General features: G+C 38.9%; 1 protein-coding gene across 4 annotated transcripts in view; it reads right to left on the reverse strand.

Moving 5' to 3' along the window:
* The window catches only part of pomt1 (protein-O-mannosyltransferase 1), a 37762-nt gene extending 19867 nt beyond the window's left edge, over window positions 1-17895 (reverse strand). For 3 of the 4 annotated variants that reach the window (XM_059994088.1, XM_059994090.1, XM_059994089.1), the window contains exons 1-8: window positions 17704-17895; window positions 16491-16629; window positions 14361-14467; window positions 8891-8941; window positions 5225-5371; window positions 4490-4601; window positions 4326-4391; window positions 600-693 (exon numbers count right to left, since the gene is read on the reverse strand). In XM_059994088.1, the coding sequence (XP_059850071.1) occupies window positions 600-693; window positions 4326-4391; window positions 4490-4601; window positions 5225-5371; window positions 8891-8941; window positions 14361-14467; window positions 16491-16612 (699 nt within the window). In that variant the 5' untranslated portion in view covers window positions 16613-16629; window positions 17704-17895. Of the gene's footprint in view, window positions 1-599; window positions 694-4325; window positions 4392-4489; window positions 4602-5224; window positions 5372-8890; window positions 8942-14360; window positions 14468-16490; window positions 16630-17703 lie in introns of those variants that run through there. The other variant, XM_059994091.1, reaches the window with a different exon arrangement.
* Window positions 17896-18049: the final 154 nt, after the last annotated feature.

Raw genomic sequence — 18049 nt, forward strand, 5'->3', positions numbered from 1 at the left:
GCTTGTTGAGTCATTTGAGAGTTCTTGGTGGATCTGGATTTACAGGAAGGTTATTAAGTGAGAATAACAGAAATCAAAATGCTGTAAACATTATTTAAAAACAGTAAGTGCTGAAAAAACTCAGCAGGTTAAGTAGAAGACGAGGAAAGGGAAACACAGATTTAAGACACTTCTTCAGAACTGGAATTGTAATCCAGAGGTCTGGACTAATATTCCATAAATCCAAGTTTTTATCCCACTATTGTAACTGACATTTCAGTTCAGTTAACATCACACAGCAGGTCAATTCTAATGGAGTCTTTGAATTGAAGTATTAATAGATGCTGCCTGATTTATTGTGGGTTATTTAGTGAATTTAAATGCCACAACTACCATGGTACAACTTGAAATTTGATCTCTGGAATGTTAGACCTTTGGATTTGAACTCCAGTAACTTAAGCACTGAGCCATCGCCACACCTCTTTCTTACCACAGCAAAGCCAGTGCAGCAGTAGTATTAAAGATGTATATTCAGGTTCTAAAAATGCTAAACGAATTAATACACCACACAAAATCTTCACCATGCTAAACTAATGAATAATAGAAGCATAGGTACCTACATTTGATAATGTCGTATCACCAATTAATTGCCATGTATGTGTTCCAGCAATAGCCAACAGAAGTATGTATGTAAATAAGCCCATGTATTTGACCCTGCAAACATATCAAAATAAAATTATCCACTGAATGTTCAAACATCAAAAGTTTACACCTATGATTAAACAACTTGCATTTATACAATGCAATAAAACATTTCGCATCAGCATTATCAAACAAATTTTAACAGCAAGCCATAGTGATATTACAAAAAATGACAAGAACTTTGGTCAAAAAGTCAGGCTCTAAGACAAAGAGAAAATATTGAGGGAGTGAAATGCAGAGGTTATACTTTAACCAGGTTTAACACTAGTGATTCAACAATTAACTTACCTAAAGGACAATTGAAATGTAGAGACTGCAGAATATTGTGAAGGAGGATGACAAGGAGATTTTAAAGGGTGGAATAGGGAAGATGAAAATTTTGAAACTAAGGTACCATTTTTAACTAAGTATAGTGTAGTTAGAGTAGCGATGGCAGGTGAATGAGACAGGGCAAGCTGTAGCTTAGGCAGTGTTATGAGTGAAAATTATCAATTGTACATTGGGACAAGCAAGGCTAGTGATAACTAGACATCGATGAGGGATCAGCAGCAGATGAACTAAAATGGGGGATGACACTGGGTGAAATATCAGATGAGATTACAAATGGAGGAAAAGGCTGATTTGAAGTAAATGGGTGAAAAATGTATCAGTTGGGTAGAAAATGGAGCTCATGAAAATAGTGACATTGATCTTTCAAATGCTTAGCTACTGGAAATTTATGATTCAGTTTTAAGTGCCAAACAAGTAGTCTGACTTTATAGAAACAGAAGAGGTCTTGAGTGTAGAGAGAAATGGTGGAGAGATGAATAAACCAAGAAGCTATCACCAGATTAATCCTAGTTCAGTGAGAAGTACAGAATCAGACTTATCAAAAACACAACAATTGGTGCTGCGAGGATAGCTATCACTTATGATTCTTTGATTTCAATTGAATACACAAGAATAAAATAGAAAATGTTTCACCACTTACATTCTGTCATTTGAGTTTTACTTGTTATCTGTTTTGAACATTCACTATTGAAGCACAAATTAATTTAGTGGTACACATGAAAAATATCATGAAGCCTTACTAAACACAGCATGGATACATTATGGATACGCCACAATGCCTAGTTAAAATGCATCTGAAGACAAAAAGCTTGAAATACAGGAACTGCCTTTTGTTGGAATAGAGAGGGTAAGTTGAGGCCCAATGGAAATTAATGCAGAAACATTTTGATTGCCATCTAAAGAAATGTTTCTGGAGAGTGGGTTGAAAAGCTGAGAAATCATTTAAATCATCCAACAAAAAACAAACAGATTTTAAGAGTGAAGACAAAACAAAATCCAGCACTTCATGGAAGCTAGTCCTTACTTTTGCTCTAAAAGGTTGCCCCTCAATTTTGAGACTTGCCCTCTAGTTCTGGATACCCCCACCAGAGGAAATATCCTCTCCACATCCACCTTATCCAGTCTTTACAACATTCGGTAGGTTTCAATGAGATCCCTAGGCATTCTTCTAAACTCCAGTGAGTACAGGCCCAAAGCTGCTAAATGTTCCTCATAAGTTTACCCCTTCATTCTCAGAATCATACATGTGAACCTCCTCTGGACTCTCTCCAATGACAATACATCCTTTCTGAGTTAAGGGGCCCAAAGCTGTTGACAATACTCCAAATGCGGCCTGACGAGCGTCTTATAAAGCTTCGGCATTATCTCCTCGTTTTTACATTCTACTCCCCTTGAAATAAATGCCAGCATCGCATTTGCCTTATTAGTGCAGACTCAACCTGTGAATTAACTTTCTGGGAGTCTTGCACAAGGACTCCTAAGTCCCTCTGCACCTCTGATGTTTGAACCTTCTCCCCATTTATTTAACAGTCTGCACTATTGTCCCTTTTTCCTAAATGCATTATCATTCATTTCCCAACACTGTTATTCTATCTGCCACTTTTTTGCCCATTCTTCCAATTTGTCTAAGTGCTGCTGCAATTGCATTGCTTCTTCAGCACTACCTACCCCTCCACCTATCTTGGTATCATCCACAAACTTTGCCACAAAGCCATCAATTCCAGTATCTAAATCAATGACAAACAATGTGAAAAGTAGCAGTCCCAATTCTGACCCCAGAAGAACACCACTAGTTACTGGCAGCCAACCAGAAAAGGCCCCCTTTATTCCCACTCACTGCTTCCTGCCAGTCAGCCACTCCTCTATCCATTACAGTATATTTCTTGTAACACCGTAGGAAATTTATCTTGTTATGCAGCCTTATCAAATGTCTTCTGAAAATCCAAGTAAATGACATCCACTGCCCCTCCTTTGTCCACCCTGCTTGTTACTTCCTTGAAGAACTCCCAACAGATTTGTCAGGCAAGATTTCCCTTTACAGAAACCATGCTGACTTTGACTTATTTTATTATTAGTTTCCAAGTACCCTGAAATCTCATCCTTAATAATGGACTCCAACACTTTCTCAACCACTAAGTTAAGAAAGCTTACCAGCACTAATTTTTCAAGAGGTTAAAGAAATTTACAATGCTCCCTTTGATCCTCATCAATTTTTATCAATGCACCATAGAAAGCATCCTATCCAGATGCATCATGACTTGGTATGACAACTGCTCTGCCTGTGATTGCAAGGAACTGAAGACCGTTGTGGACACACCTCAGTACATCACAGAAACTAGCTTCCCCTCCATGGACTCTGTCTACACTTCTCACTGCCTTGGTAAAGCAGCTAGCATAATCAAAGATCCCAAATACCCCTGACATTTTCTCCTCCCCCCACCCCCCATCCTTCAGAAGATAATTCAAAGAAAGCTTCTATCCTGCTATCATTAGACTACTGATCATACGCTACTATTGTATTAAGACAGATTCTTGACGTCACAGTCTAGCTCATTCTAACCCTGCATCTTTGTATCTACCTTCATTTCACTTTCTCTGTAACTGCAACACTTTATTCTGCATTCTGTTATTGTTTTACATTGTACTACCTCAACTCTCAATTGACCTGAATGAACATTATGTAAGACAAGTCTTCCACTGAACTTCAGTACATGTGACAATAGTAAATCAATTTACCAAATTTTTGAGGTTAATTGATTTACATTGGTGATAAAGTGACCAACTTTGAAAAGGGAACCAAGTTTATGGACAAGCTGTAGAGGGGGAATGAATTTTGCTGCTCTTAGAAACAACAACAACTGACACAATGACTTAAATAGTCTTCTATGAGGAGATAAACTTCACATGAAGTGCTCACAGGCTTAGACCATATTATAGTGATCAACAGGAGGAATCCTGGCTGAATTTTCTTCCCCACGCCCCCCCCCCCTGTACAGACTTCTTTTCAACCTGGCTGAGAGTAGACAACTCTGCTTAGAACAGCATGAAATTTAGAAGCTTTCTAATATTAATGACTCAGCAACATGTGGACACAACAAAGAAATCTCAAGACACTTTTTCACCTGGTTCTTAATTGCATTGAAATGAAGTGTATATTAAGCGTGTTGGAAATACGAAGCAATCTTAGCCTTTTAGGGTTTAAGGTGTAAGTACAGTACACTAATTTAACAGACATTTCTGGTTGCAGTCAATAGTGTTGTAATATTAGCAGGTAAGTAGCAATTGCTGGTTTAAATAAATGTGAAGGAACTCACCCAACAGCAAATGCACATGCTGTTCCGGTTAAGAAAAGCCAAAACCACCATTTCACTGAAAATGAGCTGAAACAAAGTGTAAATTGATATGAGGCCTCAAATTCTTCACTGCGTGCTCTCTGAAGTTTACAACATGAAGACAACATGTTAATGTTTCATCGTACCTGCTTCTCTGCATATTGTAGAATTTCAGATAAGACAAAACCGCCAGCAGTGCAAAGAAAATAAGAATTGATTCCAGAAGCATAAACCGTGACTGGGTTATTAAGGAGTTTTCTATTTTAAAAAAAAAGAGAACTGTAATATTGGAACTAGGTAAAAATTCTGGACACATACATTTTATATTCAGATTAATATATGTAGACACCACACACTGGTAAACATAAAATCTACCACACAGAAGAACAGCAGCATAGAGTGTTCTGTTAAGATTTGTTTACAAACTTTACAGTTTACAAGCAGAGACGCACTAACAATCCTCTAGCATCTCATATTGTAATGTTAAAATCTGAATATTGTAACACGCTTTCAACAAACCGCATCCAACAAACCCACCCACTGCCACTCCGGAGCATTATGGAAAAAAAAGATGCTCGATAGATCTGCCGATTAATAGCTGTAAAAATTACTGACAATTATTAGGAACTGATAAAAAGCAATCTAAAATAGAATGCAAATAAAGCAACATGCAATGGTGCTCCTGTAAATAACTTGTAAATGAGAAAATTAAATCTGTACGATAAGAGGATTCCCCACAGCACACTACGAGTAGTTATATAAATTTTTTTACCACTATATTGACCACTATGTAAAACTTTTACGTGTTTTTAACACTTACTAGACAACTCAAATATCCCATTTCCCTTTAATTATGCAACTAAATTATGCTGTCAAATTACCAAACATGATAAGAAGGGCAGCAATAAGAGCAGAGGTGTGAGAATACTTGAGCTCTATGATAATCTGGTATGCCAGTGAGATGCACAGTGCTCCAGCCAGAGCTGGAAACAGCCTCAAGTTCCAAACTGGGACATTCCCTGTGTATTCTGTGAAAAAGAAAACACATATGTTACTGTATTATAATAATTTATTATTGAAATGGTAGAAATGCAAGATCAGCCACAATTAGCAGAAACATTCCTCATCCTTGACCAATATTCCAAAGTGCACAAAGGAATAGGAGAAATAAAAACAGATAATGTTAGAAAATTTTACCAGATGTTGGACCCAGAATGCTAAATTTATTTCTCTTTCCACATATGTACATGATCTGCTGAGTGTTTCCACCATCTTCTGGTTTTATTTCATATTTTCAGTACCCATAGTTTCTTCAATTTACAGAGTTGGAAAATACAGAAAATACGTTCTGCCAAAGTTGCCAGGATTAACTTGCTTGTCTTGCACATTTTAAACAGATGATAGGAAAGAGACTATTAAAAGAGGAAAATTTTATATGAATGACCCAGGTCTTTGAAGTTTCATTGGGTTAATTTGGCACACCCCTAAAGAATATAACAGCCTTCAAAAGAAAGCGATGCATGTCAAATAAGTATAATACAAGTAAGCTCCTTTTCATATAATTGATTTAAATGTATTTCATTGTTTTAAATTGTTTCCTGGCATTTAAGTGTCATTACATTTTTAATTAAAAAAAATAAATAGTATTTTTAACAAATTTCATATCACATGCCAGTAATAATAAACCAGATTCTGCTTTAGAAGCCCAGAAGCATCTCTACTTTCTGCGAAGGCTGAGAAAAGTCCATCTCCCACAACCACCCATCCTCACCACATTCTACAGAGGATGAGTCGAAAGTATCCTGAGCAGCTGCATTACTGCCTGGTTCGGAAATTGCACTGTCTCGGATCGTAAGACCCTGCAGTGGATAGTGTGGCCAGCTGAAGGGATCATCCCCCATTACAGACATTTACACCACACGTTGCATTCGCAAAGCTAGCAGCATTGTGAAGGACTCCACGCACCCCTCATACAAACTCTTCTCCCTCCTGCCATCTGGCAGAAGGTACCAAAGCATTCAGGTTCTTACGACTAGACTGTGTAACAGTTTCTTCCCCCAAGAATTAGACTCCTGAATTCCCAGAGTTTAGTCTGACACCAACCTACACACACACACACACTCACTCAGCTCCCTTTGCAATTTTTGCTCATTTTTTCTCAATTCCTGCTAAAACATTGTTTACATTTACATGATTTATTATTATATTGTAATTTGCCCTTTACTGTGCCTATTGTCTTGTTTATTAATTATTGTACTGTCTTGCACTGTTTTGTGTACTGTGTAGGTATGAAGTCTAATGTAGTTTTGTGTTGTTTCATGTAGCACCATGATCCTGGAGGAACGTTGTTTCATTTTTACTGTGTACTGTACCAGCAGTTATGGTTAAAATGATAATAAAAAGGGACCTGACTTGAGAAACTTCTTTGAAAATCAGAGGCGGTCATTAACATTCGATCTGTCATTTCATGATCTTGCATAGGGTTTAACCAAATGTTAAAGTAATTCAAGGGCTTAATTTCTCTGTTTCGATCAAAATGGTCCTGTAATGTGCTGGTACGGGAATTAGTGGGGGACTCCAGGGAGTCTATCTTGTGCATCTTGGGCCACAATCACCAAAATTAGAATGAAGAAAATCAAAACTGTTGAAGAAAAAATGGCCATTGGAAAGGATGGAGCTCTCAACTGGTGAAGTCCTTCCTGCACATCCCAGAAAGGATTTTGTCAAGAAATACTAAACACAGAAACAGGGGAGAAGTTGAACTAGCTGGTGAAGAGGAACTGGGTGTTACCAGCATGTATGTGGAATTTGAATAGTTGTTGGATGATGCCAGAAACGCAGCCAAGGACTGAAAGGCAAAGACAGATCTATGGGGACCGGCTTATGCAGGAGCTCAAGAAGGAACTGCTGAATGTTATTGTTTGACTACATGTACATAATGAGTGTAATCTGACCCTGAGTTAATAAATCCAAGGTCAAACCATGAAGTTGATACTTGGATGTTCTCTAGCTACCAATTAAGTGAAGAACCACCACCTTAAATAGTGGAAGTTGGAATACAGATGACAGAATACAGAGTGCATGCCTGGAAGGATGCGGCTCACTAAGGAGAACTGAACGAATAAAGGAAAAGAGAGCAGCACACTTTAAGGACACATTTCACATTTCTCAGAAAAAGTGTGTTAGTGCATTCCAGCAAGAAAGAAAAAGTCTGCAAGAAGAATGCACCCCCAACTGGCTAACTACAGAAATTTAAGGATGGGTGAAAGATTGAAAAAGCCAATGTACTGATGCAAAAGCTAAAGGTCGGCCAAAAAATTGGGGTATTTTTCAGAAAACTATTTATAGAGAATGAATAAGATAAGGGAATCTGTTGAGTAAACTATAAGATAATATGAAACAAATAGCAAGAGGTTCAAAAGGTAAATACGAGAGCAGATAAAGCAACAATGAGATTGGAAACCTAATAATAGATATTAGAGAAATGAAGGAGAGAAATTGTTATTTTAGATTGGTCTTCAAAGTAGAAGACACTTAACTACTGGATAAACAAGTGGCCTAAAGGAACTTTGAATAATTTCTGTCACCTAGAGAAAAAAGTATTAGTAGCTCTGGATCCTGTTTGTTGTTTAGATTCTCAATCAAATCTCAGCACTATCCTAGATAAACTAATTTGTTTAATTTGTGCACTTACCATCAGAATGTTTATTCAGCTTCTTTCAACAGGAAAAAAAATGAGTGTAGCAATTCAATGAAGTTACTATTGACATCACTTCCTTTTTTTGTGACCTCTGCCATGAAGATCAAAACTAGCAATGCTCCATGAAGATCAATCTGGTTAAATGATACTATTTCCAGCACGGAATCTAATGCCTCTAAAATGTAACCAAGGACTTACTGACAGCTGCAATATCAGTTACTATCTGTAAAAGGGAAAAGAACATGGTGGAAATACTCAGCAGAGTTCTGACAGAACTAACAATTCGTGTTGGTGATATTTCATCTTGATGAATTTTTGTTTTTTTATTTCAACGGTTGCTGCCCACCTGCTAAAAATTTTTATTACTTTCTGTTTTATTTCAGATATCCAACATCTGCGGTTTACTGCTTTTAGGTTACCCACAAAAGCGCTATGAAACCATTAATTTTTAACGATATGCTTGTTTAGGGTCTGGCCTAACATTGAATACAAACGTAAATATTTTATCCAAATGGATTCAATATTGTAACAGGAAAGAACTGATACAGATGCAGAAGTACAGTCAAAGTCTCATGCATTGACACTTGCTTATCTAATCAATGAAAAAGTTAGAAATATTATGACTATGGTCACAGACAAGGGTTGAAACAGCAGAAGGCTGAATACATTTTTCCAGTGTGAATCAGCTATACACATTTGCATAACCCAAGCCAGTAGGTGGCACATGTGCAACAGGTAAATTTATTTTGTGTGAGCTCTTGTTCTTTATATTCATTTTTGCAACATCACTTAATTTTGGCCTTCAGATTACTACTGACTTCACTACAAAATTAACAATTGTATCTACCTGCACCGATTTTATTCCAGGTGAAATTTCCATCGAAACCACCAAGATAAGCTGAAAATGAAACAAAGATGTTGCATAGCAATTAATACATGCTAAAAGAATTCTCAAGTCTTTGGTAACTTTTCAGTTTTGGAAAGAGATATTAGTAATACTCAGGACGAGGAAATAAATTGGATTCATCACTGGCTTTGTGGGAGAAGCCAGGGAGTGGTAATAGATGGTTGCCTCTCTAATGGGAGTGGTGGTGGTGCAGGAAATCGGTGCTGGGTCTGTTGTTTGTCATCTGTATCAATGATCTGGATGATAATGTGGTAAACTATATCAGCAAATTTACAGATACAATAACACCAAAATCGGGGGCAAAGTGGACAGCGAGGAAGGCTAAGCGAGCTTGCATCGGGATCTGAACCAGCTGGAAAAATGAACTGAGAAATGGCAAATGGAAATTAATGCAGACAAATGTGAGGTGTTGCACTTTGAGAGGACAAACCAGAGTAGGACTTACCATGAATGATAGGGTACTGAAGAGTGCGATAGAACAGAGGCATCTAGGAATACAGATCCATAATTAATTGAAAGTGGCATCACAGGTAGGTAGGGTCATAAAGAGAGCTTTAGGCACATTGGCCTTCTTAAATACAATATTGAATACAGAAGTTGGAATGTTATTTTGAAGCTGTAGAAGACTGTGGTGAGGCCAAATTTGGAGAATTTTGTGCAGTTCTGGTCACCTATGTACAGGAAAAATATCAATAAGATTGAAAGAGTACAAAGAAAATTTACAAGGTTGTTGCCAGGTCTTGAAGATTTGAGTTAGAGGAAAAGTTTCAATAGGTTGGGACTTTACTCCCTGAAGTATAGGAGAATGAGAGGAGATTTGATAGAGGTATACAAAATTATGAGGGTTAACGTACGCAGACTCTCCATTGAGGTTAGGTGAGACTAGAACTCGAAGTCATAGGTTCAGGGTGAAAAATGAAATACTTATGGGGAACCTGAGATGGAACTTCTTCACTCAGAGATTGGTGCAAGTGTGGAATGAGCTGCCAGTGGAAGTGGTAGATGTGGGTTCCATTGCAACACTAAAGTTTCCATAAGTATGTGATGGCAGGGGTATGGTGGGCTATGGACCAGCTATGGCTCAATGGGACTCCATAAAATGACAGTTCAGCACAGACCAGATGAGCCGAAGTGCCAGTTTCTGTACTGTAGTGCTCTGCAATTCTATTAGAAAAGTGAATGCCAATATAACATATCAAAAGAAAAATAAAGTACAAGTAGCAATTTTAACTTTTGTTATTCTGCACATTATAGCTCAAGTGTTTGACTGCTTTATTATTATTGGTACATATTCCAAAATATAGTGAAAAGCTTTTGTTTGTGTGAGCAACACATACAACATGCTGGAGGAACTCAGCAGGCCAGGAAGCATCTATGGAAAAGAGTACAGTCAACTTTCAGACTGAAACCCTTCAGTAGATTGGAGGAAAAAAGATTAGGAGCTGAAGCTAAAAGGTGGGGGGGGGGAGGGGGGGGGAGGGGAGGGAGAAACACAAGGTGATAGGTGAAATCTGGAGGGGGAGGGGTGAAGTAAAGTGCTGGGAAGTTTGGTGAAAGAGATACAGGTCTGGAGAAGGGGGAATCTAATAGGAGAGGACAGAAGACCATGGAGGAAGGAAAAAGGGGGGGAAGAGCACCAGGGGAGAGGATGGGGAATGGTGAAGGGGGTGAGAGGAGCCAATTACCAGAAATTTGAGAAATCGATGTTCATGCCATCAGTTTGGAGGCTACCCAGACAGAATATAAAGTGTTGCTCCTCCAACCCCAGTGTAGCTTCAGTGTGACAGTTGAGGAGGCCATGGATTGACATATTGGAATGGGAATGGGAAGTGGAATTAAAATGAGTTGCCACTGGGAGATCCTGCTTCTTCTTTCCACTATAAAAGAAATGGGAAGAGCATCTGCAGTATGGTAGCATACCAAACTGCACCATTTTGTAGCATACTATTTGAATATATGCACTGCTGAGACACAATTCTTTAATGGATGATTTTTGGTACCTTTCTGTGATGTACAGTATATGAATTGCAAAAGAGCTGTTTTATCAAGGCAGCCTAATCCTTTATGTGCATTTGAATTTTCATTAAGAATCACTGGTGATATTCAAAGAAAAACTTTAGTATATATATAAGACTTATGCTGCAAGGCCACTTAAGCACTCTAGTAACAATTGGTTCTAAGGTTCTCCAAGGTCTGATCATCATCTCTAATGTCTAGATCTTTCATCACCTTTCCTATAATATTCTCATGCGGTCAGAGCATGAAGATGGTCTTAGTTTAAATATCAATTAATGCGACCATGACCAGAGTCTTCTATCTTTAACTTAGCTATTTTCAATATAGAACATAGAAACCCTACAGCACAATACAGGCCCTTTGACCCACAATGCTGTGCCGAACATGTACTTACTTTAGAAATAACCTAGGGTTACCCATAGCCCAATATGGTCTTTCCATAACAAGAAACTAGTTGCCAAGCTCAAGACCCACACATTAGGTCCAGGAACAGTTAATATCCCTCAACCATCAGGCTCTGGAACTAGAGGGGATAACTTCATTCAACTCACCACTGAACTTTTCCCAAAACCTATGGACTCACTTTCAAGGTCTCCATCTCACGTACTTGATATTTATCGCTTATTTATTATTAATATATTTTTCTCTTTTTGTATTTGCAGTTTGTTGTCTCTTGCACATTGGTGTTTGTTCACCTTGTTGAGTGTGGTCTTCCATTTATTCTGAGTTTCTTTGTATTTACTATGAATGCCGCAAGAAAATAAATCTCAGTGTTGCATACGGTGAATGTAATGTGGATTGACCTGTACACTGTATTATAAACAACACTGTAATGCAGAGACAATGGCTGAAAAAATCTGAACATGGAGTAAACAACTAATGAGATATTTCAGCTAAGATATCCAACATGCTCATTAAATAGCCACAAGTTAAAATTGCATTTCAGTACAACAATAAATAAACGATTTCCTCTTTAAGGAAGAATGTTCTCAGGAAGGCTAGAGACACTCAGTTTGAACTTTGCCTAGTCAATTCCAAGGGAACTGCTTCTCTTTTGGGCTTAAGTCCAGAGACCAGGGTGTATAATTTGCATATCATTTTACCATTTAAAACCATAATGTCAATGTTATAAAGCTTGTTACAATAAAATCTGCTTTGTACAAATCACTAGTAAATTATCACTGCAAACAATCCAATATATTATCATTGGATCAAACACTCTTTTGGTAGCATAGGGGTTAACCTACTAGACTATTATTTCAGAGATTAGTTCAAAATTAAACATAGGTAATTAAAACCCAGTAACAATAGCTGTAGAACTATAAGATTGCCATTAAAGCATGTCTGGTCCAAAAACATCGTCCAGGGAAGGAAATTTGCTAATCTGGCCTATTATACTGGTCCAGACTAACGTATTGATTCATCATCATCTCCCCAGCTCAAATTGGAGATTTCAGCAACATCTATACTCCAAGAATAAGCTCTTAAAAAATCATGCCAATCAGTTCATTTTCACCTTTATGAATAAGTCTCAGAGAAGTCAATAATCTGGTTTCCCCAAAGCTGAAGAATTCATAATATTAACAAAAATTAAAATAGCTATTCCATTAATTTATCAGCAATTTTAAAAGGTTACTTGCTATTCTTTAAGCAATGAGATATTTTTTCTTTTTTAAGAAAGTCAGTCCTAGAAAAGTACAGCATGAATCAGGCCCTTCAGCCCATCTAGTCCATGCCAAATCATTTAAACTCCCTGCTCCCGTTGATCTGAATCGGAATTATAGCCCTCCATACCCCTATTCTTCATGTAGCTATCCAAAATTCTCTTAAACATCGAAATTGAGCTCGCATGCAGCACTTGTACTGACAACTTGTTCCACACTCTCACAAGTGAAGTTTCCTTTCATGTTCCCCTTAAACTTTTCACCTTTCACCCTTAATCCGTGATGTCTAGTTGTTGTCCCACCCAACCTCAGTGAAAACATCTGCTTGCATTTACCTTATTGGCTGCTCAGAATTTTGGATACCTCTACTCTTATCAAATTTCCTCTCAATCTTTTACTTTCCAAGGAATAAAGTCCTAATCTACTCAATCTTTCCATCTCACTCAGGTCCTCCAGACCCGGCAACATCCTTATAAATTTTCTGTATTCTTTCAACCTTATTTACATTTTTCCTGTGGGTAGGCGACCAATACTGCACACAATACTCCAAATTAGAAGTCTTAGACAACTTTGGTATAATGTTCCAACTTCTGTACTCAATTCTTTGATTTATGAAGGCCAATGTGCCAAAAGCTTTAACACCCTATCTACTTGTGATGCCACCAACAATGAATTATGGACCTGCATTCCCAAATCCCTTTGTTTTGACACATTCCTCAGTGCTCTACCGTTCACTGTGTATGACCTACCCTGGTTGGTCCTACCAAAGGGCAACACCTTGCACTTGTCTGCATTAAATTCCGTCTCCCATTTTTCATCCCATCTTTCCAGCTGGTCTGGATCCCACTCAAGCTATTATAGTCTTTCTTGCTGTCCACTACACCCCCAATCTTGGTGTCATCCACAAACTTGCTGATCCAGTTAACCACATCATTCAGATTTTTGATATTAATGACAAACAACAATGGACCTAGCACCGATCCCAGAGGCATTCCACTAGTCACATGCCTCCAGTCTGTAGAGGCAACCATCTACTACCACTCTCTGGCTTCTCGCACGGAGCCAATGTCTAATCCAATTTTCTACCTCATCTTGAATACTGAGCAACTGAGCCTTCCTAACCAACCTCCCATGTGGGACCTCTTCAAATGTCTTCCTAAAGTCCAGGCAGACAACATTAACCGCCTTGTCTTCATTCAGACAACATTCCTCGTAAATTCCTCGAAAAACTCTATAAGCTTGGTTATACACAACCTGCCATGCGTGAAGCCATGCTGATTATCCTTAATCAGTCCATGTCTAATCAAATACTGAAACATCCAGTCCCTTAGACTACCTTCCAACAGCATTCCCCCTACTGATGTCAGGCTCACTGGCCTACAATTTCCTGGAATATTTTTAGAGCCTCTTAAACAATGGAACAACATTGGCTATCCTCCAATCCTCTGGTACCTTACCTATCACTAATGATTTAAATATCTCTGCTAGGGACTTGGCAACTTGCCTCCCGCAGGGTCCATAGGGGCACCTTTTCAACCCTGGGGACATATCCACCCTATTTTGCTTCAAGACAGTAAACATCCCCTCTTCTGTAATCTGTATAAAGTTAATGCCCATTTTGCCTCACCTCTGTAGACATTGTCTGTCTCCTGAGTGAATTCAGATGCAAAAACTCAACAAAACTTGTGTGTAATGCTCGAAAACTTTATTTTAGAAGCTAGTGTCCTTACCTCCAAGAGCCAGAATCATGTGACCAAGAGGAGGTCCACTGTCGTCAATAAAAAACATTTGTTTCATATATAGTGAAACAAATTGTCCATAATAAACTTCATCAAACCTGGGAAGAGATTTTGGATGTCATAGTCAGTGAACTGCTGAGGAGTAGAGAAACACTGAGCTAAGTGCAGTGGTCAGTTCGACTGATAATGGTTTCATGATAAATCCAACAAAATACAGACAACATTTTTAATATTAAACAGTAAGACTTTTTTTTAAAAAAAGTGGTCCATTATCTATTAAAACCAGGTTGGTTGCCAGTGTTCTAATCTTGCAAGAACACTTTGACAATATTTTTCCCCAGAGCAAATATGATGCAATGTTAAAAATAAATAAGGATTTAAAAACATAGGATTAATGCAAACTGATTGTAGACATGGACTTGGTGGGCCAAAGAACCTGCTGCTATGTTGCATGTCTATCCTGCTGATCCAAATAGAAAAGCCATTGCCAACCCATTATCGAGGCAGTTCCCTCAATAACTGCAGGCTGTCTAGGCCCTGAGGCAGCAAATCAGTCCCAAACCATGACGCTCCTTCCACCATGAGGATGAGGTTTTGGTACTGGTGCTGTGCCCTATTCCCTCCGAACACAGTCATGTGAATTTCTGCCATAAAGTTCAATTTTTGTCTCATCTGTCCACAGAACATTGGCCCAGAAGTGTTGTGGAACATCCAGGTGGTCTTTTTCAAACTTGAGATGTGCAATTTTTAAGAGAGCAGTGGTTTCCTTTGTACTGTCCTTCTGTAACTACTATTCTTGTTCGGTGTTTTTCTTATAGTGGACACATGAACAGAGACTCTAGCAAGTTCTAGAGATTTCTGCAGGTCTTTTGTTATCCTTGGGTTCTTTTTCACCTCCTTCAGCATTGCACACTGTGCTCTTGGGGTGATCTTCGCAGGACACCCACTGCCAAGGAGAGTAGCAACAGTACTCAATTTCCTCCATTTGTAGACAATTTGTGACTGATGACTGATGAACACACATGTCTTTAGAGCTGCTTTTGTAGCCTTTTCCAGCTTCAGGTATCTCTACAATTCTTCTTCTAAAGGTCTTCAGTTGTTTTGATTGGGGCACGATGCACAAAAAACAGATCTTTCTTGAAGAGTAGGCTGTCAGTAACCTGACTCTGTGCGTCTTTTTTTATAGGTCAAGGCACCTCTACGACCTACACCTCCAATCTCATCTCACTGCTGGAAATCATCCTTGTCAATATCCTGCTCCATTGTGTAAAATTATCAACCTAATTAAATGTCATTCTCAGTAACTTTACTACCTAAAAATACTTGCCCTGAACTACAGCTTTTAAACCGACAACATTGAATTGACTTTATTTTTTTTTACATCCTTCACATATGAGGAGTAAAAATGTTTACGTTACATCTCCATCTAAATGTGCAATGTGCAATCATAGTAATTTATAATTTAAAATAAATAGAACAGTCAATGGAGTATAGAGTATACTGAAATCAACAGTCTGATGACCTGGTGGAAGAAGCTGTCCTGGAGCCTGTTGGTCCTGGCTGTTATGCTGCAGTATCGCTTCCCGGATCGTAGCAGCTGGAATAGATTGTGGCTGGGATGGCTTGGGTCCCCAATGATTCTACAGGCCCTTTTTACACACCTGTCCTTGTAAATGTATTGAATCATGGGAAGTTCACAACTACAGATGCGCTGGGCTGTCCACACCACTCTCTGCAAAGTCCTGCAATTAAGAGAGGTACGGTTCCCATACCAGGCAGTCAGGATGCTCTCATTTGTGCCCCTGTAAAAAGTTCTTAGGATTTAGGGGCCCATACCAAACTTCTTCAACTGAGATGAAAGAGATGCTGTTGTGCCTTTTTCACCACACAGCTGCTGTGTACGGACCATGTGAGGTCACATCACGATGATTCAGAAAAAAGTTAAAATGCAGTTGTAATTTGTAAACATTATTGACATTAGTTGTTCTGGGATCAAAGTCATACAAAACAGTTTTATCCTTACATGATCATTGCCAGTGGAACAACACGGACAATGAGGACATGAAGATGGGGATAACTTGCTTAAAAATAGTATTTTTAAGACAAGCAATATCTACTTACACAACAGCTCTAGGATACTGCAGTCCCCACAGTCTGCTTCCAATTCCCAGAATAGTAAGAATGGCTAGAACCACATCAACCTGTACAGTGATTATACATGGCATTTTCAGCAATTCCATCATTTTTCAATTTAAAAGTTCTGTAAAACACAACAGGTATTTATGCAGATGAGTAGAAAGCAACTTTATACTTTCAATTAAGTACAAATATATCTATCACATTCACCTCACCAGTCACCCACAGAACTTGAATGGAAGCCATCCTTGAACAAAGTGCAGCCTAAGATAGCACCACAGATATCAATAAAATTCGCTGGTCAGTTACTCTTATCATCTGCCACAAACAGGTCAAATAGTGAGGTTGCCATCCTATTATCTGTATCTTGATCAGGCAGAAGAGTTTGCATACAACCAAATTACACATTCAATTAATGCTCAACTGCTTGTATAATTCTCATCTGATGTACGCAAAAACTTCACTGTATTCATTACATCAGCTCATCGCTGGGAAGTTATAGAGATAGAACGAGAAGAGAGCGCATGCTGATAATTAGCAGTTTCTCAGCGCCGAAGGTTATTCATTTGTAAGTTATCCTTACAGTACCATTGCAGTAGTTCACTTGCTTTTACGGCACAGCTGGTACCAACTGATTTGTGTCTGGATTAATCATTTTGGGGGAAGCTAGATTTGAAAATGTTTCAAGATAGGTACAAAATGTCTATGCTTCATTTTTCCCATTTAAAGGAGCGCAGAAGAGGCTATTCAGAACTTCAGATCTTGCACGCTGTCATTTATATTAACTCTAGCGTTATTTTGTTCTATAAAAAAGTAGAAAGTGATTCTCCGCTGAACATTTTTCTGTACTTGGGAACGGTAAACGGCTTTCAAATAATTGAATTCCACTTTAACAAACCTTAAAACCAAGAATGATTTGAATTATATTAACTCCCTCAGGATCCACTTAATCTCAACCGAAAGTGGAAATTATGAGCGTATATTAATTACTTTAGCCGTGGGAAATGCATAGTGACCGAGTTCAAGTTTTAGGTTTGAATCCCTGCTCAAAAGCCAGGCTGAGTTCCACACCAGACCTGCGTTGAAAATATGTTTGCCCCAATAAAGGCGACATTATTCCAATACACCAGCATCAGCCCCCGTTTGATCGGGGGGGGGGGGAGGGGAGACAGCTGGAGGTATTTCACCCCGCACTCACTCAATGAACAGAAGAGGCTGCATACACCGAAGGAACGGCAGGGCGCTCGGCGCCGCACGGGTCCACAGTCCGCCCCCGGCTCACACTACCACTTTGTTCTCTGCTCACTTCGCCTCACGCTCCTGCCATTACGTTTTATTTTTTAAATAGCAATTCACGGTCAAAGTCCACTGCGGGCGACCGACTGTCCGAGCCCCGTGCGCGGCCGGGCTGACTCAGAGGACGAGGCCGAACCTCAGCGCTGACATCATCCGCAGCGTGCCTGCATAGCAACCGTATCTACGTTACGTCTGAGACGAGACGTGAGGGCTGTCATACGTCACGTTTGTATTTGCATATTCTCACC

Source organism: Hypanus sabinus, chromosome 18 (genome assembly GCF_030144855.1).
Source record: "Hypanus sabinus isolate sHypSab1 chromosome 18, sHypSab1.hap1, whole genome shotgun sequence".
Taxonomy (NCBI): domain Eukaryota; kingdom Metazoa; phylum Chordata; class Chondrichthyes; order Myliobatiformes; family Dasyatidae; genus Hypanus; species Hypanus sabinus.